This window comes from Brassica oleracea, chromosome C9 (genome assembly GCF_000695525.1).
Source record: "Brassica oleracea var. oleracea cultivar TO1000 chromosome C9, BOL, whole genome shotgun sequence".
In the NCBI taxonomy this organism is placed as follows: domain Eukaryota; kingdom Viridiplantae; phylum Streptophyta; class Magnoliopsida; order Brassicales; family Brassicaceae; genus Brassica; species Brassica oleracea.
The window spans coordinates 5,870,052-5,894,200 of NC_027756.1; the positions used below are offsets into that span (position 1 = coordinate 5,870,052).

At 39.5% G+C, this 24,149-nt stretch overlaps 3 protein-coding genes, 1 long non-coding RNA gene and 1 other non-coding gene across 5 annotated transcripts; 2 read left to right on the forward strand and 3 right to left on the reverse strand.

The window, feature by feature from the left end:
* Nucleotides 1–10,150: 10,150 nt before the first annotated feature.
* On the forward strand, nt 10,151–10,985 carry LOC106318588. The gene is made up of 2 exons (XR_001265330.1): nt 10,151–10,299; nt 10,473–10,985. It is a non-coding gene; the product is annotated as an uncharacterized LOC106318588 (long non-coding RNA).
* Nucleotides 10,986–11,161: 176 nt separating this feature from the next.
* On the reverse strand, nt 11,162–14,785 carry LOC106318587 (putative U-box domain-containing protein 50). The gene is made up of 7 exons (XM_013756628.1): nt 14,659–14,785; nt 14,206–14,486; nt 14,015–14,127; nt 13,402–13,914; nt 13,054–13,194; nt 11,748–12,980; nt 11,162–11,643 (listed from the first exon to the last, which is right to left on the reverse strand). The coding sequence occupies exons 2-7, from the start codon at nt 14,402–14,404 to the stop codon at nt 11,443–11,445; spliced, it is 2,400 nt and encodes a 799-aa protein (XP_013612082.1). The 5' UTR covers nt 14,405–14,486; nt 14,659–14,785; the 3' UTR covers nt 11,162–11,442.
* A 631-nt stretch (nt 14,786–15,416) lies between these two features.
* Nucleotides 15,417–16,358, reverse strand: LOC106313045. Its single transcript, XM_013750765.1, has one exon. The coding sequence runs from the start codon at nt 16,254–16,256 to the stop codon at nt 15,663–15,665; it is 594 nt and encodes a 197-aa protein (XP_013606219.1). The 5' UTR covers nt 16,257–16,358; the 3' UTR covers nt 15,417–15,662.
* Nucleotides 16,346–16,418, forward strand: TRNAR-CCU. The gene has a single exon. It is a non-coding gene; the product is annotated as a tRNA-Arg (tRNA).
* Nucleotides 16,419–19,441: 3,023 nt separating this feature from the next.
* On the reverse strand, nt 19,442–21,329 carry LOC106313043 (UDP-glycosyltransferase 91B1). The gene has a single exon (XM_013750762.1). The coding sequence runs from the start codon at nt 21,268–21,270 to the stop codon at nt 19,819–19,821; it is 1,452 nt and encodes a 483-aa protein (XP_013606216.1). The 5' UTR covers nt 21,271–21,329; the 3' UTR covers nt 19,442–19,818.
* Between the last annotated feature and the right edge of the window lie 2,820 nt (nt 21,330–24,149).

The window sequence follows — 24,149 nt, forward strand, 5'->3', positions numbered from 1 at the left end:
GTTGGGTCTCACTATGAAGAATATAAAAACAGGTCGCCTGAGAGATTCGAACTCTCGCGGGGAAACTGTAGCATCCCCATCCCGCAATCTGAACTGGATCAGTATAAGGTCGGACTGATCAGACGGGATAGACATGTTGGACATTATATCTGGATAGTACTGGTCAGGTTAAGACGATACTATATGTCCGAACATAGCAGTTGAGCTTGTCAGACTAAGCTGGACGGATTTAGACAAGGCAGCTGGACTTGTCATCCGAGATCAGTTAGTCAACGTGTGGACTGACTGGTATACGTTGTGACGGGAACAGATACTGATCTGAACATGAACTGATTAGCCAAGGAAAATGGCGGGAACAGTATTTGGCGGTTACCGAGAACGGTTAGTGAGCGGTTACCGAGAGTGATTACTGAGTGGTTACCTGTGCGGTTAATAAGCAGTTAGCAAAGCAGTTATAGGGCGGTTCTGAGTGGTTGTCGGACCACTTAACTGACTGGGACGGTTTATGGGTTCGGGAACTGCTAAGGTAGTTACGAAACCGAGAAAGAAACTGCTCGAGGGCAGTTTATGAATTAAATGGGCGCGGGAGCGGTTATGTCGGGAAGGGAAACCACCCATCTGTTTCCTTTAAGGGGGAGATCGCGGATCAGAGAAAAGACATCTTTTTCGGGACACGGTTTTTGGACAGAGAGACAGAGAAATATCGAGAGAGAGTGATGCTGATCGAAAGAGACAAAGATCGCAGAGAAGAGACCAGTCGGATCCTCATCTGGCTGTCCACGTACTGAACGATGGTAGGGAAGCCATGTCCTGATTGAAAGCCTGCGTCTTGATGGTTCACGATGTACGCATTGGCGGTTACGTTGGTTACGGTCTGCGGGACCGTTCTCAAGCCAAGGGAAAGGGTCTGTCGGCTTAGTCTGTTCTGAATAGAGCCGTGTACTGATGAATCGCGACGATATTGGAGTCTGTGGCGGTTATGATCGAGGTAATGGTTGCGGGTTCTTGAGACAGCGTATGGAAGGGTTCCTTGTACTGATCGGATCAATTCCTACTAGATACTGGGTACTGGATCGGCTGTGTACTGGATCGAGTGGGATTGACGGGTAGATATGCGGTTGAGGAACTGAACGGTGGGTTTGGTGCGTCTGTGGGTGGTTCTGAACGCACATTGGAGCGCGAGTGTTTTCTAGATGTGATGGCTTACGCTATCGGTCCGTTCTGATGATCTGTGGAAAGGGTCGGATGCATACATTTGATCGTGGATACTGAGTGTGGGACGGTCAAAGACAAGGAGGGATGCAGAACTGATGAGAATGTTTTGAGTGGTTTGATGGATGCGATTAGTTCTGGTGATGTACGGAACATGATAATCTGATGAGTAGGATGGCCGTGAGAAGTACTGACTGGATAGTCGAGTGTAGAGCTGAGTACGTGCTGACTGATCTAGGAGTGATCAGTGATTGGTTCTGGGACGACGAATCGCATGACTAGCGTACTGATTCTTCTGGATGGCTTGTTGGAGACCAAGCTGTCTCTCTTTGTTCTTGGTCATATGGGGATGGTTGGCTGAGTGACTAAGGAACAAGGGGATTCAGTTAAGTATCTGACTGAGCTGACTGGATAATGGAGTAGATGGATAGCAATGTTGGATCTTACGGATGGATGAGTGGTCAAGTCATGTTCAAATTAACTCCAAGGCAGTAAGGTACATGTTTATTATGCTGGGATTACTTGTAGACTGCTAAGTTGCTCGATTAGACTTAGCGAACCTTGTGTACTGAACTGAACCTCTTTGAGGTAAACTGGAAATAAAATCTAAGTTGGGAACACATCGGGTATGAACAATGTTTGTCGAGGGAGGCAAACTAGGGTCATACTGGCGGTAAGGGAAACCGGGTCGGGGCCTTTCAGAAACCCCATGTACTTAGCAGGCACACGTCTTAGCCACTCGGCCAAAGCGACTTATTGATTAGCATGTCTCTAGTTGATTGTAGGACATATACAGTTAAACCTCTATAAATTAATAATGTTGGGACTTTGAAATTTTATTAATTTATAGAGATATTAATTTACAAAAATTTCCTTATTTAGATTTTTTTATTTTAGGATATATTTATTCTAAAATAAGAAAAATATTTGACTTTAGTATATAGACATTTATTGTTATTTTTGAAATTTAACATTTATATTAATTTATTATATTATTTGGTGTACATAATATATATTGCATATAACTTAAATGTGACTTTAGATATAATATTATTAAATCTCATCAAAAATATATTAAATGTTAAGAAAAATATAAAGATAATTCTATTGTGAATATAAAACAAACAATGTAATAATAGGTTCTTACTTATATAAAATATGTATACATATAAATTATTAATTTATAATTTTAATGAGACCATATATTTACATATAATTTTTTAAAAATATTATCTTATTATTTTATCGATTTGTATCAAATTTTGAACCGGTTCAAATTGGGACCAACGAAATTTATTAATTTATAGAAATTGTTAATTTATCGAGTATTAATTTATAGAGGTTTTAGTGTATGTTTCTCTAACTGATCTTCGTATAAATAGAGCTATTGGTTATTTAGGTTTTTGGTTGGGTGAGGCCCAATTGATTTGTCAAATCTATCTTTTTTTTTTCATGTAGATTTCAGTTATACGGATGAGAAACTAAAATCAACTAAAATCATCACTAGATTAAAACAAGTTTCCCAGGTATTTTCACACAATTGAAATATACAACAATTGGAACCGATTTTCTCCTAAACGCTCTCTCGCCTATTTCTAAAAGCAAAGAAGAAACCCTAGCTCCGGCCGGGTCTTCCCGGCGCCGGAGACCCTCCTCTTTTCCCTTAAATCTTTTTTTTTCTTTTGCTTTTTTCTTCTCTTCTCTGAACTCTGCCGATATGCTTGCTACTCTGGGTTCGACGAGATCTATGGAAAGACTCGTTATTAGTTGACGGTGACGAGCTCCGGCGGTTACTAGAGTAGCGGTAGAGAAGGAAAGAGTCGGCTTTTAGGGTTTTCGGAGGAGTCAGATCTGGTTTTCCCTTTTCAGATCTCCGACGATTCCGGCCCGGTGACGGCGCGTGGCTTGGTGAGGCGCCTCCTCCAACAATAGACAGCCAGTGGCGGAGCCACATGCATCAAAATGGGGGCTACTGAACCCAACAAAACTTTGAAAATTAGTGTATGTTATTGAATTTTAATATGTATGCCCCCGTTCAGAAATTTTTTTTGACCCCATATCTTTGTTTAACCATTAAACCCATTTGAAAATTTAGAAAAAAACTATTATATTTAAGTCTACTTAATATTTATGCCCCCAATAAAAATATTTCTCGCCTCCGCCACTGTAGACAGCGGCCAGAATTTTGTCGTCCGGTTCTCGGGGATGACACGCACCAAGGTTTGCGCTGAAGGAATGGTCAACCGGAGGAGTAAACTTTACGGCGGTACGTGGCGGAGTCTCTACATCCCAGCGTCAGAGAAGAAGGCTCGTTTCCAACCGGCGGTATGAACTCTGCATCTCTGGAAACTTCGTACATGATGAACCGGCTCGCGTTTGTCACCGAGACCCGCCTTTCAGTACGGATCGTAGTGTCCGGTTTTCAGGCTGAGGATCGCAACATTCGAAAGCCAGGAGTAGAAATCTGGCTCGATTAAGCGCCTTGGTGAAGATGCTCTTGGGACACGAACATAAAACCGATCTCTTGGGACCATTAGCTCGTATAAAATTGTAAATCGTGATTGGATTCTTAATCACACATTTGATTAGAAATTTGAGTTATGTAAGAATCTGATTTGTTTTAATATCAAGTAGATAAGCTATAAATTATAATATATCAACCGACGACACCAACAAGTGTATAGCATATGCTACTTGTAACACATTAAGATTCTGATCAATGTACTAATTATCTACTATATTTGTGCTGATAATTAGCACTGTATTCTGATAACTTGAAATCAATAGTCCACTCTATATGACTTGTTACACGTATTTTTACCCGTGATCCCTTTGTCTATTCACTAACTAACACTTTATAGACTTAATTGATTAAAAGGTCCATTAATTGAGATATAATTAAGGGTTTGGTAAAACGCTATTATTATCATTAAGCATCACTATTACACAAAAATCCATTCAGAAACTATAGATGATTGAATCATGGAAAATACATGAACTTGCAACATAATCTCAAATTGAAAGTTCCAAGATTTTTAATACTCCTTTAAGTCTATCATCATTATACAAATTATTTTAATTAATAAAATAATCAAAATAGGTACATTTTATAATTTTATAAATAAAACCGTAATATTCCCCCACTTTTTGGTTACTTGTAGGAATCAAGTGTTGTGAAGTCTATAATAGAAGCGTACACCAAAAGTTTCCATTAAACAAAGTAAACCGCTACCAACCGTCGGATCAAACTTTTATTGGGTTCACTGAAGCGAGGCCCAATTAAAAAAAAAAAATGAAAAATACAGAAAAGAGAGTATATTATAAATGAAGTAGAGCAGAAGATGAGCTTCCTTCTTCTGTACAAGTCAAGAGTAAAAAGTCGGAGGGAAAGAGAGCAGAGAAATATCAGAGACTCAGAGACGACGTGATTTTAGGGGTTTCCTTCGATCAAAGATCTGATTTTTCTCGGTAATTTCACGTAATTACCGGAGATATTTCTCTCATCTTCTTTTTCGCATTTCTTCCCGGCGAGTGCTTGCCGTGGTTTGACGGAAATAGAGTCGGAGTCTTTGATCCTCCTCCCCTTTTTTTCTTCATTTATTGATTTGCTTTTTGCTTTTCTTATTTTGGCGATTTATTTTAATTGGACCATCGAAATGAAGAAGCATTAATTATTTTCCATTCATGAAGACTCCGCCAGAAAAAAAAATAATTATTATGAATAATTAAAAAAATTGTTTTTTTTTTTATGTTTGATCTATATGATCTGATCACATCATAAACATTATTAATGGATTTGAAATGTTTTTTTATTTGGGTTTTGAATTTGCTTTGCAGTGTACTGTTGTGTGTTTGTGTTTGGTCGGTGTTATGTTATCATTATGTAATGAAGATGGGGATGATTAAAAGTGTTAATTTTGATTGCTTTAACAGGTCGGGGGAAGAAGCTAAAGAAGGATCGATCCATGGCTGATTGATCAGAGTTTATCTCCGGAGGTTCGGAGTTTTTTTTTAGATATTTGAAAAGATGGCAGTCTCTTTTCCTCGTCTTCCGAGGTGGTTATGTGGTGGTGGTGCTAACACTAAGAAAGAGTCAAAAGGATCTCCTCCTTCACTGAAAAAGACTATTAAGTCTGAATCTTCTTGTTCTACTACGGTGAAGAAGGCTAAGAAAGGATGGATTGGGAGAGGAGGAGAGGAGGAGAAGATGGGGAATGCGGTGTTTCCTGAACCGGATGATCCAGAGTGGTCGATGTTGAGATAAGCATGAAATAGCTTAGAGTACAAGCTACCTAATCCTATTGTGTTTGAATTTATCTAAAGGATTAGGAAATAGAGTTGTGTTAATCCTAATGAGTTTAGGATAATTATAAAGTTATATAAAGAGATGCAAGGGTGTTTGCATATCTTATGAGTTTGAGAGCTTTAGTTTTTTGAGTTGTTTTCTAAAGCATTGAGAGAGTTTTAACAAAGCGTTCTTTGAGAAATATAGTTCTTTGATTCAATAATTGGTATCAGAGCTATTCTATTGAGTCAAAGGAAATCATGGGAGATATCGTTGCAGCGAAGAGCAACATCAAGAGCAGTGGTACGTCCATTCAGTGTCCATTACTCAACGACACGAATTACACAGTGTGGACAATGAGAATGGAGGCGGCGTTGCGTGTTCATAAGGTCTGGGAGGCCATCGATCCAGGAGAAGCAAAAGGAGAGAAGAATGATGTTGCAAGGGCTCTGTTATTCCAGTCAATTCCAGAGGCATTAATATTGCAAGTAGGAAACCTTGTAACTGCGAAGGAGATTTGGGAAGCGATAAGTACAAGACATGTGGGAGCTGATCGTGTACGTAAGGCCCGCTTACAGACATTGATAGCAGACTTCAGTAGATTAAAGATGAAGGAGACTGATTCTATTGATAGCTTTGTTGGAAAAATTCGAGAACTATCAACCAAGTCTGCAGCTTTAGGACAAATTATTGAGGAACCAAAGATAGTTGAGAAGTTCTTGCAGAGCTTGCCAAGAAAAAAATATATACATATTGTTGCTGCGTTAGAGCAGGTTCTTGATCTTGATAAAACAGGCTTTGAGGATGTTGTGGGACGTCTAAAAGCTTATGAGGAGAGAATTGCTGAAGACGAAACAGAAAAACAAGAAGATCAGGAACAGAGCAAGCTCATGTACGCTAATGCTGATAGACCGACGCAGACACAAGAACGATATGACTCTTCAAGAGGCAGAGGCAGAGGAGGTCGTTATGGAAATCGAGGGAGAGGTCGTGGACGCCAATACTATCAGCAGAATGGAGGATATCAGAGAAACGGAGGACAACAGCAACAGAGTGGTGGCTATTATCAAGAAAGAGATGCATCCAAAGTTGTGTGCTTCCGTTGTGACAAGATGGGACACTTTGCTATGCATTGTCCTGACCGACTTCTCAAGCTACAAGAGACTAATGAAAGCGAGGCAGAGACAACACATGAGGCTGATGAGTTGATGATGAATGAGGTGGTATTCCTTAACGAACGCAACGTTATACCTAGCAAGCTCAATACCTCGTCCAACATTGATAATCTATGGTACCTAGACAACGGAGCAAGCAACCATATGACAGGGAATCTAGAGTTCTTCACCAAGATTGATAGAAGAGTGACTGGGAAAGTGAGATTCGGTGATGATTCGAGAATAGATATAAAAGGAAAAGGCTCAATCATATTCCTAACTAAGAATGGTGAACGCAAGGAACTTTCAGACATCTATTTTATTCCTAATCTTAGGAGTAATATCTTGAGTCTTGGGCAAGCTACTGAGTCTGGTTGTGAGGTGAGGATGAAAGATGATTGTCTACTCTTGTATGATCGTGAAGGGAGATTATTGGTGAAAGCAAAGAGAGCTCTAAATCGACTCTATAAGGTGGCAATGGAGGTTGAAAATACAAGATGTTTGCAGCTAGTACATCTAAAGGAATCATCAAAGTGGCATGCACGCTTAGGGCATATAGGCTTGAGTAACCTAAAGAAGATGGTGGACAAGAACTTGGTTATCGGAATGCCCAAGTTTGGAGTTGAAAAAGAAATCTGTGAAGCTTGCTTGCGTGGGAAGCAAATACGAGAATCGTTTCCACAAGCTAGCTCATATCGTGCTTCAAGGGTATTGGAGCTAATACATGGGGATTTGTGTGGTCCTATTACACCACAAACTGCTGGAAGTAACAGATATGTGTTCGTCTTAATAGACGATCATTCAAGATACATGTGGTCCATTCTCATGAAGGAAAAGAGTGAAGCTTTCACAAAGTTTAAACGATTCAGAAGCTTGGTTGAACAAGAGACGGGATTAAAGATTAAAACCTTTCGTACAGATAGGGGAGGAGAGTTTACAAGCCAAGAGTTCAAAGATTACTGTGAAAGCTCAGGGATTAGTCGTCATCTAACCGCTCCATATTCGCCGCAGCAGAACGGAGTTGTCGAGAGAAGAAACAGAACGTTACTTGAGATGACACGAAGCATTCTAAAAGCTATGGATGTTCCAAATTACTTGTGGGGTGAGGCTGTTAGGCACGCAACGTACCTTATTAATCGCATTCCTACAAGAACCTTGTTACTACAAACTCCATACGAGAGCTACAGAGGAAAGAAACCGTGCATCGAACATATTAGAGTGTTTGGTTGCGTGGGGCATGTGAAAGTAGATAAACCACATTTGAGGAAGCTAGATGATAGGTCACGACCATTGGTGCATCTTGGGATTGAACCGGGATCAAAAGCATATAGGCTATTGGATCCATCGACTCGCAGAATAATAGTAAGCCGCGATGTCGTGTTCTGTGAAGAACAGAGTTGGAAGTGGAGAAAAACAGAGAAGGAGCCACATACGGAGATGGGTGTGATAGATTTTGCTAACAAGGAAGATAGGAACGATGACGCAAGTAGTGGGGTGAGTATTAAGGATGAAGAAAGCGAAGAAGATGAGAAGAATCTTGATCAACCACCAGAGATACTAAGACGGTCTACTCGTATCATCAACAAACCGAGTTATCTTGATGACTATGAGTTATTATGTGAGGAAGACGAGCAGTATGATTTACTATGTGAGGCTGAGTTCGAGAACCTTCTTATGCTTATCAATGAAGAACCGTGGAGTTATGGTGAAGCAAAAGAAAAGAAAGTGTGGAGAGATGCTTGCAAAGAAGAGATCAAGTCGATAGAAAAGAACAATACTTGGACATTAGTTGATCTTCCTTCAACCTGTAAGGCAATCGGATTGAAATGGGTTTTTAAGGTGAAGAAGAATGCCGATGGAAGCATAAACAAGTATAAAGCGAGGCTTGTAGCCAAGGGATACATTCAGAAACATGGAGTAGATTTTGACGAGGTCTTTGCACCTGTTGCTCGCATCGAAACAGTCAGATTGATCATAGGAATGGCGGCTTCACATCGATGGGAGTTACATCATTTGGATGTAAAAACTGCTTTCTTATACGGAGAACTCAAAGAAGAGGTATACGTTAAACAACCTGAAGGCTTTGTTGTGAAAGGTAGTGAGAATAAAGTTTATAAATTGAGGAAGGCGCTTTATGGGTTGCGACAAGCTCCTCGGGCTTGGAATGAGAAGCTTCATACGGTCTTGTGTGAGCTAAACTTTGAACGATGTCTTAAAGAACCATCTCTGTACCGGAAGAAGCAACACGAAGATCTCTTGCTAGTGGCTGTTTATGTGGACGACTTACTTGTGGCAGGGTCTAACATAGAGATGATTCACGAGTTTAAAAGAGCTATGGCGGCAAAGTTTGAGATGTCCGATCTCGGAAGATTGAGCTACTACCTTGGGATAGAGGTCATTCAACGAGAAGGAAGCATAATCTTGAGTCAGGAACGGTACGCTACTAGGATCTTGGAGGAAGCTGGCTTAATGGGATGTAACTCTGCGCATATACCCATGGATGCAGGAGTTAAACTCGGCAAAGCAGAGAAGGAAGAAGGAGTTGATGAGAGAGAGTACCGCAGAAACATTGGTTGTCTTCGGTACTTGTTACATACGAGACCTGATCTTGCGTGCAGTGTGGGAATCTTGAGCAGATACATGCACAATCCCAAGGTATCACACAACGTGGCTTTGAAACAGGTACTCCGTTACTTGGCAGGGACATTGAGCTATGGTTTGGTGTTTGAGGCAAAGTCGGATGAGAGTTTGGTTGGCTATAGTGATAGTAGCTACAATGTTGATCCAGATGATGGAAAGAGCACGACTGGTCACATTTTCTACCTCGGTGGTAACCCCATTACATGGTGTTCTCAGAAACAAGAGATCGTCGCATTATCATCATGTGAAGCAGAGTTCATGGCAGCGACAGAAACGGCGAAGCAGGCGATTTGGCTGCAGGATCTTCTCAACGAGGTGCTTGGTCGTCCCGGCAAGATTGTGGTGATAAAGATCGACAACAAGTCGGCAATAGCTCTGTCCAAGAACCCGGTTTTTCATGGACGCAGCAAACACATTCACACAAGGTTCCATTTCATTAGAGAATGTGTTGAAAAAGGACTTGTGAATGTCGAACATGTTGCAGGAGTAAGACAGAAGGCTGATATACTTACGAAAGCATTAGGAAGAGTTAAGTTTGTAGAGATGAGAAGTCTCATTGGAGTTCAAGACTTGAAGAGAGAAGATTTCAAGCTTAAGGGGGAGAGTGTTGAGATAAGCATGAAATAGCTTAGAGTACAAGCTACCTAATCCTATTGTGTTTGAATTTATCTAAAGGATTAGGAAATAGAGTTGTGTTAATCCTAATGAGTTTAGGATAATTATAAAGTTATATAAAGAGATGCAAGGGTGTTTGCATATCTTATGAGTTTGAGAGCTTTAGTTTTTTGAGTTGTTTTCTAAAGCATTGAGAGAGTTTTAACAAAGCGTTCTTTGAGAAATATAGTTCTTTGATTCAATAGTCGATTGGTTGGGTTGAGCCACATGGACCAGGGTTTAAAAGTGAGGATGATACTGGTGGTGGGTTTGTGGTTCTCGTTCCTTGTTACAAGAAAGTTATGGGTGGTTCAGGGAATCAGATTCTGAATGGTTTCTTCTCTACAGCTCCTGGTAAATCCTTGTTTCCGTTTCACCATTAATAGTAACTTATATGTGCATGTTTTTTTGTTGATATCAATGATTTGCAACCTTAGTTTGTTTGAATTATTACTATAATTTCGTGTGTAGTCTTTAAAATTCTGAATTGAATTGTGTGTGTGGTTCTGATGAAGTTAAATTTGTAGATGGGAAGAATATGGAACAGTTACTGTCGTCTATAAGGAAGCTATAAGCTGGATGATTGGGAAAGATCAAGACTAGTTCTCTCGTGTTTTTTTTCTCAGTATCATAATTAAGAATCAAATAATCAAAAAAAAAAAAAACAAGAAAAAGAAAGAAAAAAAAGGAGGCAAGGTTGATAGCTTCTGGAGACTTCTTTTGGTTCTCTGTTTCAAGTGAGTGACAACAAGTCATCCTCAAGAATCTACTAATGGACAAAGATGATGGTGATGGGGACTTGGCAACATAAAATGAATGAAGAATTGATATGCTATGAATATGATATATATATGATTTCGAGTATTTGGATATTTTTTCATGTTGGGTGTTTGAAGTGAAAGTGTTTTCTGCTTCTTCACTTCTGCGGTCGTGATTATTTGGTTCGGACAAAGAAAGAACAATCTTTTTTTTCTCTTTTGTTCTTTTGTGGTTGGTGATGTGTAATAATAATAGTGTACATGTACATAAGCTTCGGTTTCTTTCTTTGAGTCACATGTCATGTGCTTACTTTCGACAACACAAGAACTCTCAACGTTGCACTCTGAAAACTTGGCAGAATCATAGATTTCATAATAAAAGGAAAAAACACATACGCTTTTGATCATCTACATTAAAAAAAAAAACATTTCACTATCTGGAAGACGAGTAGAGGTTTGAGAGAAGATGATTTGAGCTTTGATCATTGTTCTCTCTTGCCGGCGACTGACTAAATATTTACCGAGCAGACTTGAAACCCTCTGGACGAGTCGGAAGGTCTGTGCAACATCTTGTAACCACCAATTATTTTGTTGTTTTGACTGTGCCTTCTTGTTTGTGATCTTCCTTAAAGCTATATTAACAAGATTGATCCTTTTTATAGTGTAATCAATCGGATGTGAATCAAAATGCAAAAAGTAGAAACTTTTTTTTTGAGTTGTGTGTATATACAAAAGAAACTTAGGAGGAAGCTTGTGCTGCTCTTTTGCTATGCCAGTCTTGAATGAGAGCACGAAGAGTATGGTTCGGTGTTAGAACTTGATGATCCAGTCTAAGATTCGTCATAGGAGATGTGTCATGTCCCATGCTTAGCCACTCCTCTATAGCCTCAAGCTCATACGAAAGCCCATCTGCTGCTACATTTGGATTCTTCATCACTTCCTGCAAACACACACAGTAACCAAGTTAGACTGTGAGCTCCTTAACTAGATACGATTTTAATATAATAGATCATTTTTATAAACCGAAAAAAATCTGAATTTAACCTGAAGTATAGGACAGATGAAAAAACTTGGTATGTCATTTGGATCTGCTTCATTGATGTTTGAACTGGTTGCTTCTTCATATCCTCCTGTGATTCTAAACTCATTAGCTTTCTCCATGATCTTACCAAGCTCTTGCATTATCTCTCTAGTTGTAAAATCAATGTTCCCTCCTCTGTTAACTGAAGAACACTTCACCGCAAGTCCACCAAACTCCTTAGCCAACTCCAACGGCCACTTACCAGCTGTTTGATCCAAATCTCTTAGAATGCTCGCCTGGTTCATCGACATCGCCTTAAGCAAACCGGGCCAGTTCCTCCCGGTTAAAAGATGCAGAAGCAAAACACCAAAAGCCAACACATCAGGTTTTGTATCAGTCTGATGCATTATAACTCCAAACCCGGTTATTTTCGGTACTAGGTTACGGTCCAAGAGGATCTTAGAAGGCGTTAGACGGCCGTGGACGATTGGTTTAGGCTTAACCGAGTGGAGAAAACCAAGTCCGGAGCAAACCTGGTGAGCTATGCGTATCCTATCATGCCATGTTAGTATCTTGCTTCTTCTTGATTTCCTCTGTGATGTGAATAGATTGTCCCTCAAGTTTCCATTGTGCATATACTCAAAGAGTATGCATTTAGGCTTCTCTGGACAGAACCCAGCAATAGCTACCAAGTTTGGATGCCTAATCTCATTCAAAAGCTTAACTTTGGATCCAAACTCCGCATCTGATAAACTGTCACCAATCACTTTTACAGCCATTGTTGTGTGTTTAATCCTCCCTCGGTACACATTCGTCCAGTTACCACCAGATTTTAACCTCAAACGATCAGAATAGCTCTCTGTGGCTAACTTGATATCATCTGCAACATACTCTCTATACCCACACTTCACTTCTTCCTTTGAGTCCAACCCTGTGGCCTCTTTCTCTTTGCAAAACTCAATCCTAAGGTTGAAGATATCTCTTTGGTTCCTAAGTTTCTCAATCTCCATTACCATCTCTCCTTTCTTTAACACAACACTCTCTAGCTCAGCTTCTGCTTCTGACTTAGCCTCCATCATTTTCTTAGCCTTGCTTGTGAGTTCTTCTTTAAGCCCCCCAAGGGAAACTAGCTTTGTTTTGCCTTTTTCGACGTCGTTCTTTGCTTCTTGGATGCATTCTTTATCAGAATCTAATGTCATTTGAAGCTTCTTTCGTCTCTCGCTTTCTTGTTTTACCCCAGCTTCAAGCTCTTCAATCTGATTTCAAAACCAACAAAAAGTTTTAGGACACACAATCTTTAAGTTCTTGTTTTAAGTCTTTTATACTTACTCTGCAAGTACATAAAGAAATTGCCCATTCAGCTTTGTCTGATCTCTCAGAGTTGACTTTGACTTCTCTCATGTTCTCCTCTATCATCAGCTTAGCTTCATTTACTTTTCTTCTCACATACTCTAACTTCTCTGCTACATTCTGACATTTTCAACACATGAAAATGTCAATCAAAATCATTTAAAAAAAAAACAATTTAAGCAAAGGTTCTAAAAATCAGTCTAGAAAATCGGACCTAAATGAAACATTTTTTGAGCGATTTTTAAAAAATCGGTCTAGGCATCACGCCTAATCAATAATCCCCTATAAAACGCCTAATTACCGCCGAACATTGCTATATTCTCTTACCATATGTTGCAGCACGTTTAGTGTCACCTCCACCTCCTCCTCATTATCATCTTCTTCTGTTTCTTCCACATCATCTTCCTCAAGATTCAAACTCAATAACTGCTGGAAATAACTCTCCATCTCCTGCAAATTCTTATCCCATGGACTTCCACTACCCGCTGAATCATCATCATTGCCGCTAGATGAACGGTCTAGATTTCTTCCAGGATCATGAAACATCTTACCAATCCAGCTTTTAATATTGTTGTTCGCATCGTTCTCCCTCTTTAGCATAACCATATTGCCTCCACAGATTATGTAAAACTCGCAAAAATCTGGTTTGTTTTGGTATACATAGAACGATCCGCTTATAGCACTCTTTGATTTCCATGATGAAGAAGATGATGAAGATCTCATGAAAGTGATTCCCATGACTAGTTTTGTGATCTTGAGGCTTGAGATCAAATCTAAGATTAGCATTTGTATAGAATCATCTTGATTCTCAACCTTGAGTAACTCTGCTTTCACCTGTAACTGTAATTTAACGGTATTTTCCCAAAATTTTAATTACATTATTAGACCCCAATGAAAAACATACTTCAAATTGTACCCCGAAAAAAGTGAAATAACACACCTTTCCGCAAAAGGTAACGTATTTGGACAACAACTTGTTGATCTTTTGGTCCTCGTATTTCCTGAGTACTTCAAGCTTCTCCTCGCTGACAGAACTCGCTGGAAGCTTTCCAACTATTGAAATGTAAAATTTGGGTTTAAAATGATTAAAAAGAAAGAAAGAGGTGTGAATTGAGAAGAAAGAGATTGTACAAGGGGTGTAGACGAAATCTTGTAAAATGTTGCAGAAATGGAGAAGAACAATGGAGATTGGTGTGTTGTGCCATTTCTTTAATGCCCAATCGATTGTTTTGAAACCTTCTTGTATATCGCTTCCTACAGCTATGTAAACTTTCTCCGTTGCTGATCCTTCTGCTGCTTCTTCGAATACATGGTTCTGGACTTCCTCCATCTTCTTACGATGATGATGATGATGAAACTGTTGTTCTAGATTATATGGCTTTCGAAGACAATAGTTTTGATCTGGTTTCTATGTAATCAGTACCGGTCCTGAAATGAAAAAGACTGCAAGCAATTTTAAAAAAATTGGCCACTTTTATAAATTTTGTAAATAATTATTTTTTTAAAAGAACTGATTTATGCAAATATTTTGTGTGGGCTGGAAGCGAGTGCTTGTAATGCTTCCCCTCAGGACGACCACTGTATGTAATTGTATATTGAGAGATAAAGATTATTGACTTTTTGTATCTTATTAGCTGACTATGGAAACAGCCTGAAACACGCATACAAAGAAACAAAAACAAATACAGAAACATGAGATTACAAATTTACAACTAAGAAATGTCTTCGGTTGAATATTATTTTCCAAATGTCTTTAATTATTAAATACGTGGTGAAGTGATAATAGTGTAAATCTGAAAATGATGTTTAGAGCCATTAATTAGGCATGCAAAAGGACGATACTCCCTCCGTTCTTTAATATAAGTCGTTTTAGAATTATGCACGTAAATTAAGAAATCATTAATTTTTTATATTTTCTAAACAAAAACATCATTAATTATTTACCTAACCACAAATCAACCAATAATAAAATAGAAGGTATATTATCATTGGTCAAACAGCATTAAGTGTTAATAAATTTTACACAGAAAACCAAAAACGTCATATAATTTGGAACATAAAAATTCTTCTAAAACGACTTATATAAAAAAACGGAGGGAGTATATTTTTAGAACAACAGGTTTGAATTTTAGGGTCGAGTTTGACTAATGACCAGTTTTATTTTGTTTTTTTTTTTGTTCAAAAATGATAGAATCTAAAGAATATTCTCAGTATTGTTTAGATACAGATAGAGTAGTTCAAGGGAAATCCCTGAGTAGCTATTCTTTAGATTCTATCAAAAAAGAAATTCACTTTGTTTTCCTCATCAGCTATCTAAGATAAATAATAATTCAAGTTTTAAATTGGCTTATAGTGTTTTTATAACTACAACAAAGCATAATTGCACAAAATACACAATTCATTCCTTGTCAGTTACCTCAGATAAATAACAATTCTAATTTTAATTGGCTTTTGAAGTTTTCATAACTAATCAATCGTCACAAATCTAAAAGAATACAAAATAGCGGGGTACAAAAAAGAAGTTGCAAGAGAGAGCTACGAACTAGTCTCCGTCTTTCTCATCCATCACGAACCGTTACAGAACTCTATTAAGCTTTCAATGCTTCGTTAAAAGCCCACTGGGCCTTTTCATTCAAGCCCTTGTACTCATAACACTCTCCCAAAAGACGGAATATCCTCGCCGTATCCGTCCCGGCGGCGAGCCTAACCGCCTCTTCCAGATCTTCGATCGCCGAATCATTTCTCCGCCGCCGATTCACAGCAACCTTCATCTCAGCTCTCTTCACAAGCGCGTCGGCTCGTTCCCCCACGGACAGCGACTTCAGCCGCGGATAAGTCAGCGCCGTATCGAACGATTTGAGAGCGGCGGTGTGGTGGCCGAGCAGATCCAGAGCCAAGGCGCGGACTATGTGGCCGGCGGCATCGTCTGGAGAGATCGCGATCACGTCGTCGGCTTCGGTGAGCGCGGTTTTGGCGAGGGACTGAGATTGAGATTTCTTGGTGGTGGCTCGGGCTCGAGCGAGGAGGCGAGAGGCTTGGATGAGCTGACGCTGGGTTTGGAGTGTGGCTCGGTGTTTGGATCGGAACTTGGTTAGGCCTTGTTGAGAGAGGTACTTGAGGGCCCAGAACATGACGAAGGCTAGCAGCATGATTGCTCCTTGGATGAGTGGTTCTGTGGCCATGGCTTCCTTTGCTTCCTCTGGATCTCCCGAGAAGACTTATATATTGAAAGAGAAAGGTGTATGAGAGTCAGAGATCTTTCTTTAAAGAGGCGCCTGTAGCTCAGTGGATAGAGCGTCTGTTTCCTAAGCAGAAGGCCGAAGGTTCGACCCCTTCCTGGCGCGTTTATTCATTTTCTTTCCAGAAACTGTTGTTTTTAGTTTTAGGCTTGAGCGACACTGTTCGAGTTTTTTCAGTTCTAGATTCCATTTTTTTTAATATTGGTAAAAATATCAGATAATAGATGGGATTGTTTAGATAGAATATCAAATAATTTAAATAGTTCAATTTTTTGGTTAGGTTCTAGTTCAATTTTTTGGTTAGGTTCGAATTTCAGTTTTGGTTTTTTGGTTCTAATCGCACGCAGGCTTCAACAATAACTTTGTTTACTATTTTACCAAAAAAAAAAACTTTGGTTACTGTGTTGAATTGTTGTTTTCTTTCTGATTGACAGCTGCACGGGGATGATGTGAACTAAACTTTAGAGAACGCTTCTCTCGAACGAGACGGGCGGCTTCGCCACAATCTCGGTTAACCCAAAGTGAGTCAATGAATTGAATCTTGATCTTAGAGCAATCTCAATGGTAGTTTCTTACAGTAAAATTCCAAAGTTATATATTGATGTATGTATATAAAAGTATACTGAAATTCTTGGAAACTCAACCAATAATATCTAATTTAAGAACATCCTTATCGGTAAAGGGGATCTAATGCTAATTATGCATTAAAAATAAATCAAAAGCAATAATAAAGACTTGAGACATCTCCTATTGTTGCGACGAAAGAGACGGTATTGGAGGACACGTGTAGGCAAAATAAGAGGAGAAAGAAGAGCGTGTCTTCGGTTCGCTTTGGTTCTGTTTCTTTCTTTCTCTCAAAACCTCTCTATCTTTCGTCTGCGAGAAGGCGATTCTCTGTGTCTCGGCGATTCCTCGACCAAACGGCGATAATCCTTCTCACCATGGCTTGTCGACGTCTCGGAATCGTCTCTCTCCGTAGGTCGTAGACGAAACGACGAAAGTCTCTCTCTTCGTGGCTCCTCGAGGAAACGAAGACGGACCTCTCTCTCTCTCGGTGGCTGTTGTCGAGGAAGTAAATCGGTGATTATCTCCCGTGGGTCTCCTCGACGGTGAAGGACCGCTGTCTCTCTCTGTGGATATAGTGGAATCGGAAGGTAAATCGTTTCTTGTGTTCTTCAAGCATGCATGTGTTAGATTTGACTTATTCTTGTTCTGATTGCATGTGTTTTTTTGATTTGTAGGTTCGATTATTTGTGGCGGTGGCTGTCGTGGACGGGGCTCTGTGTCGGTGGCTCTCCTCAACGGCGACAGAGCTCTCTTTGATGGCACTCTCCGATTCGCTAAGGTAACGCTTCTGTTTCATGTTCTTCAATGATGCATGTCTCATATTGTGCTTGGATTCTGCCGGGTTTAGCTGTAAAATATTTTGTTTCAAGCTAATCAATTATGATAACGTTTCTGTCGTTTGATTCTGTCAAGTTAATCAATTTTGATAATGTTTATGTCCTTTGATTCTGTCGGCTTTGACTGTAAAATATTTTGTTTCAATCTCGTTTTGATTGTTGCAAGGTTATGATTAAGATTGTGTTGATTAATATTTTTTTGTTTCTGTCTTTGTGTGGTGAGATGAATGGATGAAGTCGGCTTTGATGTGTTATGTGGAAAGAGAGGCCAGGAAGCTTCATCAATACAGGTTAGTGTTACTCTTCCATGAATTAGAACTGATGTGGTTAGCTTCTGTGAGGAATTAAAGATGTAGTTAACTGTAACATTATGGTTGTGATGATGGTAATAAATAGAACTGACGGTTAGATAGAAAAGGGAACGTGAAGTGTGTTGAATGAATTAGATAAATGTCTAATCTTTCTGGTTCTGCTTATTTGAAATTTAAAAAAGCATTGTTTATTGTTTGTTGTTAGATAAATGTCAAGTCTTAACGCATTCAAGTCTGGTACTAGTTAAAAGAAAAATTGAAAGCTTTTGTGATGAATTGTTTGGTTGGTGTGTTGAATGCTAGTTCTCTTTCTCGAATTATTTATAACCATTGTCTTCCTCTTCAATTTCCAACATCTGAATGCGTTTGCTCGTTCTTTCTCCTCTTTCACCTCTTTCTTCTCTACCTCTGACGTCGGAAATGGATTCCATTTCAAGACTCTACCAAATTTGTTGAACTACTTAATAGTCAACAAAATGTTGTGTTTAGCAGTCAAGGAAGTGTTTCGCTCTCTACAACGCAAGCTCATTTCGTAGGCACTCAAGAAGATCCAATAATTGCTGACGAGCTTCCAGCAGAGCGTAATCCCCGAAAGTGCATAAGTCGATCTCGATATTTCCCATGAAATGCATACAAATATCGCTAATATGATGGATGCTCGAACTCGAATTCGTGATGGAACAATGCATCACCAACTCAAAGTTGATTTGGTTGAACATATATGGCGTAAATTCGGACCTGATGAAGACATTGACTGAGCTCGAAAGCTTCTTTCAATTATTATTCTCATTTATTTTCTTAATTTTTTTTTCTATGTTTTATTTGAAATTCAATGTTTAAAATGTTATGTTTAATAATTTTTTCAATAAATTTTAAGATAAATAAAATAAATATTTTTTTTTAAAAAACTCTAAAATTAGAGACTTGCAATGGACACACTTATTCAAAGGTCTCTATTTTAAGTTTTTTAAAGTCACTTTTCCAACTTAATAATATTAAAAAATAATTAGAACCCCTAAGTGAGTATTAGGAATATGAACCCCTAAGTAAGTATTAGGGATAAGGATGCTCTAACATACTATTGGTTGGGTTTGCAAGATTTTAATATACTTTTATACATACACAACCAATATATAATTTTATAATTCCATAGTAAAAAAATACCATTGAAGGTGGTGGTAGTGAATTAGGTGACTTCAAAATATTCAAGAAATAGCTAAGCATAGCTAAACTTTTATAGAAGATTATTAATTAGACAGACGCCTAATACAACTTTTTTTGAGCGTCTAGCATTTCATTTAGATCCCATTGGCCGTGTAAAGCAATTTTAAGAACACTATTACTATCCATCTTATACTTTGTAGATCTTTGAACATTGTCTTGTTAAGTATTCCATAACCATTATTGTTGCAGAAGAAACTAATTTTGAGGTTTTGAAGAGAGTTTTCATATGTTAATCTATGTTCTGATGATTGTTCAGATCCTATCCAAGCCAAGTGTTTCCTTAATACTACGGGATATATGTGAGTTTTCTTTCAAATGTTTCTTTGTCATGCAAGTTATTTGTGAAGTTCTTGGGAGTTTAGCAGAGCTTTGTCTTCCTCGTAGACATGTCTTTATTTGATATGTCATGTAAGTTAAATAATAGGTTGGAATCACCCAGTTTATTCATAATGTCTGAAAAACATTAACATGTGCAGAGTTATTTACACTGATTGTGCCTTGTTCCCAACTTTTATTACACATTTCGTTGATGTTGAAACTGTACAGTAATTTTTATCATTATTTTCTCTACATTCCCGCTCTTTGATTCTCCAGAAACTTGATAAAACTATCCACACACTGATCTTGCAATCTCTTATCCCCAAATACTTTCTTTTGCATTGATCCAGCATTGTCTCTATAGATCTTCCCTTCTTCCTCCGCAACAACCACTCTGATCGTCTCCGCCACAGAAACACTAGTGAACGACCCGTCTCGCTCATTCCTTGGAATCTCCTGGCCTATTTTCATCCCAGCGAGCATCCTAGCCACTAGCGGCTGGTCTAAGTTACACGGAAACATGATCAAAGGAACACCAAAGCTAAGCCCTTCAACTACTGAACCCCACCCACAGTGAGTAACAAACCCACCAACTGAACCGTGGCTCAGAATCCTACCCTGAGGTGCCCACTCTGCTCTAACAACCCCACGGCCTTTGACTCTCTCTTCAAACCCATCCGGAAGAAACACAGAAGCTTTCCTTATGGTCCAAAAGAAAGGTAACCCGCAAAGCTCCAACCCATGAGCTAAACCTTGTATCTCTTCCTCACTAACCGTCACTTCAGTTCCTAATGCTACATAAACCACAGACTTGGCTCTCTGTCTATCTAACCATTCTATGATATCATCATCCACGTCATCATCAGTTGCTTTAGCCGGAAGTAAACCTAATGGAATCACAGGCTTTCCCTGGATCTCACCGAGCAACTGAATCCACTCAGGTTCGAGCTCCGTACATGTTCTAATCGCTATAACCTCGGAGCCAGCGTAAGCCAAACCCGTTCTATAGCTATCGTTCAGCTCAGCACCGGTGACACCCGCCGTGGGATACTCCATGATCCTCCTAGCCTCAAAGGGACGGTAAGCTACGTTGGTCTCAAACGGGACCCACGGTGGAGGGTCCATGAGATCTTCCACGGACTTGCGTGGATCACGACCGTTGATCATGATCGATGATGGTCCGTTTATGACGATGATGGAAGCTGCGTTGAACGTGCAGAAGAGGGCGCGTCTCACGCCTAGCTTCTCGGCGATAGGAGGGACCCAATAGTGCAAGATGTCGTACACTATCCAGTCCGGTTTGGAAGCTTGTAAGAACTCGGAGAAAGGTTCTGAGAGGCCGTCGAAGGCTTTCTTGAGGTAGCCGATGTGAGTCTCCGGGACATCGGTGGTGGACTCTGCGTTCTCCAGGAGGTTGTTGTCGACGGCGTGAGGTAACGGTAAGGAAACGAAGTTTATGGAGGGTGTTTTGGGAAGACGGGCGATGTTACGAGGCGTGGAGATGAAGGAGATGGTGTGGCCTTTTGTTGCTATGAGCTTGGAGAGTTGTAAGTAAGGAATCATGTGACCTAAAGCTAGCCATGGGAAGACTGCTACATGAAGCTTGTGGTTTGGTTCGGCCATGTTCTGTCTGTCTCTTCTTTGAGAAACCAACGACGCCGTCTCGGCTTCTTTAAAGCTCTTCTTCTTCTGTTTGAACATCTGGCAATCACAAATGGCGGCTGAGTTACACTCTTGACACGTCAAAATGATAGTGTTACGAGGGGTATGTTTTTACGTAGGAAAGTGTGAATATTTAGTGATTTAATAAATAAAATATAATTTATTAAATTAAAATCCTATGACTTTTTTATGTGTGATTATTTATTTAGACCTTTCCTTAAAAAATTTATCAAATCACATATCATTTAAATACAATATTTTTTATATTATAATCTTTTATTTGAAATATTTTTTTTTTTCACTAGACTTTTATTAATGGAACAAGGTCCCACTGGACCGAACCCAACATACAACAGACAAAGGTCCAACTAACAGACCCAAACTTAACAAAACACTATGGCCTAACAGCCCAAAGCAAAACGCGAAACCCCGTCGCAGAAGAAATCGAGTCACACGTCCACGTGTTCGATCGCCCGACGATCAATGGACACGTGTCTTGACGAGAATCAACCTTCTTCCTCCGGAAACCAGCGAAGCGACACGATGTATCACCGTCGACGGCAAGACAAACCCTAGATGAAACGATCAAACCGAATGGCCACCGGAAAGCTCAAGCCGATAAGTCATCAAGGACTGGCGGATCTGCGAGATCGACAACATGATTAACCGCCTACAATCGATCCAAAACCTCCGATTTACCATCAGAGAATCAGAACGAGAGGCACGAGAACAAAGAAGCACAGAACCGCAAATCAAAGAGGAGCGAGAGAACCCCGATAAAGAGCAGGCGAAAGCAACACTAAAGAAGCCACCACCTCCCGGAGACAAAAGCCGGCGAAGCTGGTGTTAAACAAACCACCGCTACCCGGAGACAGAACCGACCGACCACCACCGAAGAGAAAGGTGCGACGCCGGAGCCAAAAACCCGATCTGGACAACTCTCTAATCTCTACTCCTTGTGAAAGATTGAGATTGGGAACAAGGAAAGTAGAGAGAAAATCATCTCCAATTCAAAGACCAACGAATTTTCGTGATTAATTAATTTATATTCTAATTATCATTAAAATATAATTAAAATTAAATTAATTCATTTTTGATTTAAAATAAAAATTTAAATCACATAAATATTTTAATTATATTTTACTGATAACTGAAATTGAAATTAGTTGCTTTTGGAAATAAAATTTAAAAATATTTGGTTAGAATTTTTTAAAAAATATTCATTTGTATTTGAAATAAAAAATTAAAAATTAAAAAATATCGAATCTATTAAATTAGAGTCATATTTTGGATTTCACATGTTATATTTTAATTTTGAACTACACATGTTCATTTAAATTATTTAAATTTCGTTATATAGAATAGATATAAAAGATCTCAAACCATTTAAAGTTGGATGAAAAATTGAGATTAAAATTATAGTTCAGAAATGACCCATTTAGAGTTAGAGCTGGTATTAATTTTTAGCTGATATTTTATATACAAGGACTTATATTCGGTTTTCAGATTTCAGTGACAACCTACGATCTTTCTAGAAAATATAAAAGATGAACTCAAACAATTTAAAAAATAAAATAAATATTTAAAATGAATTTTAGCTGTGCATGGCACGATTGGTGCGTATTCTGTTCTAGTCGAAGTTTATGTCAAAAGAAAACCAAAAGAATAATTAATATATCAGCTATTGTCAATTGTGAACTGCTTAGTGAGCTATACTTCAATATATAAATGTATATATAGCTATAGCTAAAACTGTATTGAAATAACATTTTTTGAGTTTTTGTATTGAATATATATAAATCTAATGAAAAACTTGGAAAATAGATTAAATAAAATATAAAACAATTATTCTCTCTCTTTTCCTCTTCTCTCTCAAGCGCTCAAGAAGAAGATAACTCTTCCGCCGGCGTGTGACGTCCAGTCCGTCGCCGGCCAGCACCACCTCTTCCCTTTCTCCTCTTTATTTGCTCACCTCTTTCCTTATCTCTGTGGCGTCGATATGTCGGACCCCCTGGTGGCTGGTTCATCACTGGATCCCTAGATCTGATCGGACAGATCCGGTGCCCTGAACCTCTCCTCTGGTGGTTCTACGAGATGTTGCGAGTTTTGAAGGAGGCTGAGTCGGCTTTTAGAGTTTTGATTTTGGCAGATCTATTTTCCAATTTTTTCGATCTGTTAGAGTCATTGCAACGACGGTGATATCTTGCATATTTACATTGTTTTATCCATTTATTCATGTGCATTTTCATCATATAGATTAGGATTTAGCCATGTCTAGGTTGCAGTTTGCATACATATGTCTCTATTAGGTATTGGAGTACCACATAGAGTTCTTGGAGACATTTGGGTGCGTTTGGAGCTCAAAAGAGGTGATTAAGGTGATCATTGGACGAGCAATGCATGGGAGCGACCTACCGGAGCGACGCCATGAACTCGCTCGCCATTTATGCTTCGGAGCGACCTCCTAGAGCGACAAGGCGAAGTCGCTTCAGCTCCTAGAGCGACCTCATCACAGCGACACCCAGAGGTCGCTCGGGTTGTGTCGATTTGAGAGCGACGAACAAGACGGGAGCGACCTCCTAGAGCGACAAGGCGAAGTCGCTTCAGCTCCTAGAGCGACCTCATCACAGCGACACCCAGAGGTCGCTCGGGTTGTGTCGATTTGAGAGCGACGAACAAGACGGGAGCGACCTCCTAGAGCGACACCCAAAGGTCGCTCGCGTTTATGGTTTCTGAGCAAGCCGGGAGCGACGTCTTCAGAGCGACACAGCCAGGTCGCTCGCGAGGAGACGACCCGGGAGCGACGTGTTCGGAGCGACACAGCAAGGTCGCTCGCGAAGAAACGACCCTGGGAGTGACCTCTCGCAGCGACGTGCCGAGGTCGCTCCGCGTGTTTTGCTTGGACGATTTTTATGTTT

Coding starts and splice junctions, on each gene's coding strand:
- LOC106313043 (XM_013750762.1), bottom strand. CDS start 21,270: ATGTTCAAACAGAAGAAGAAGAGCTTTAAAGAAGCCGAGACGGCGTCG.
- LOC106318587 (XM_013756628.1), bottom strand. CDS start 14,404: ATGGAGGAAGTCCAGAACCATGTATTCGAAGAAGCAGCAGAAGGATCA. Junction 13,915..14,014: donor ACGTTACCTTTTGCGGAAAG/GTGTGTTATTTC, acceptor GTTAAATTACAG/TTACAGGTGAAAGCAGAGTT. Junction 12,981..13,053: donor TTTCTTTATGTACTTGCAGA/GTAAGTATAAAA, acceptor TTTTGAAATCAG/ATTGAAGAGCTTGAAGCTGG.
- LOC106313045 (XM_013750765.1), bottom strand. CDS start 16,256: ATGGCCACAGAACCACTCATCCAAGGAGCAATCATGCTGCTAGCCTTC.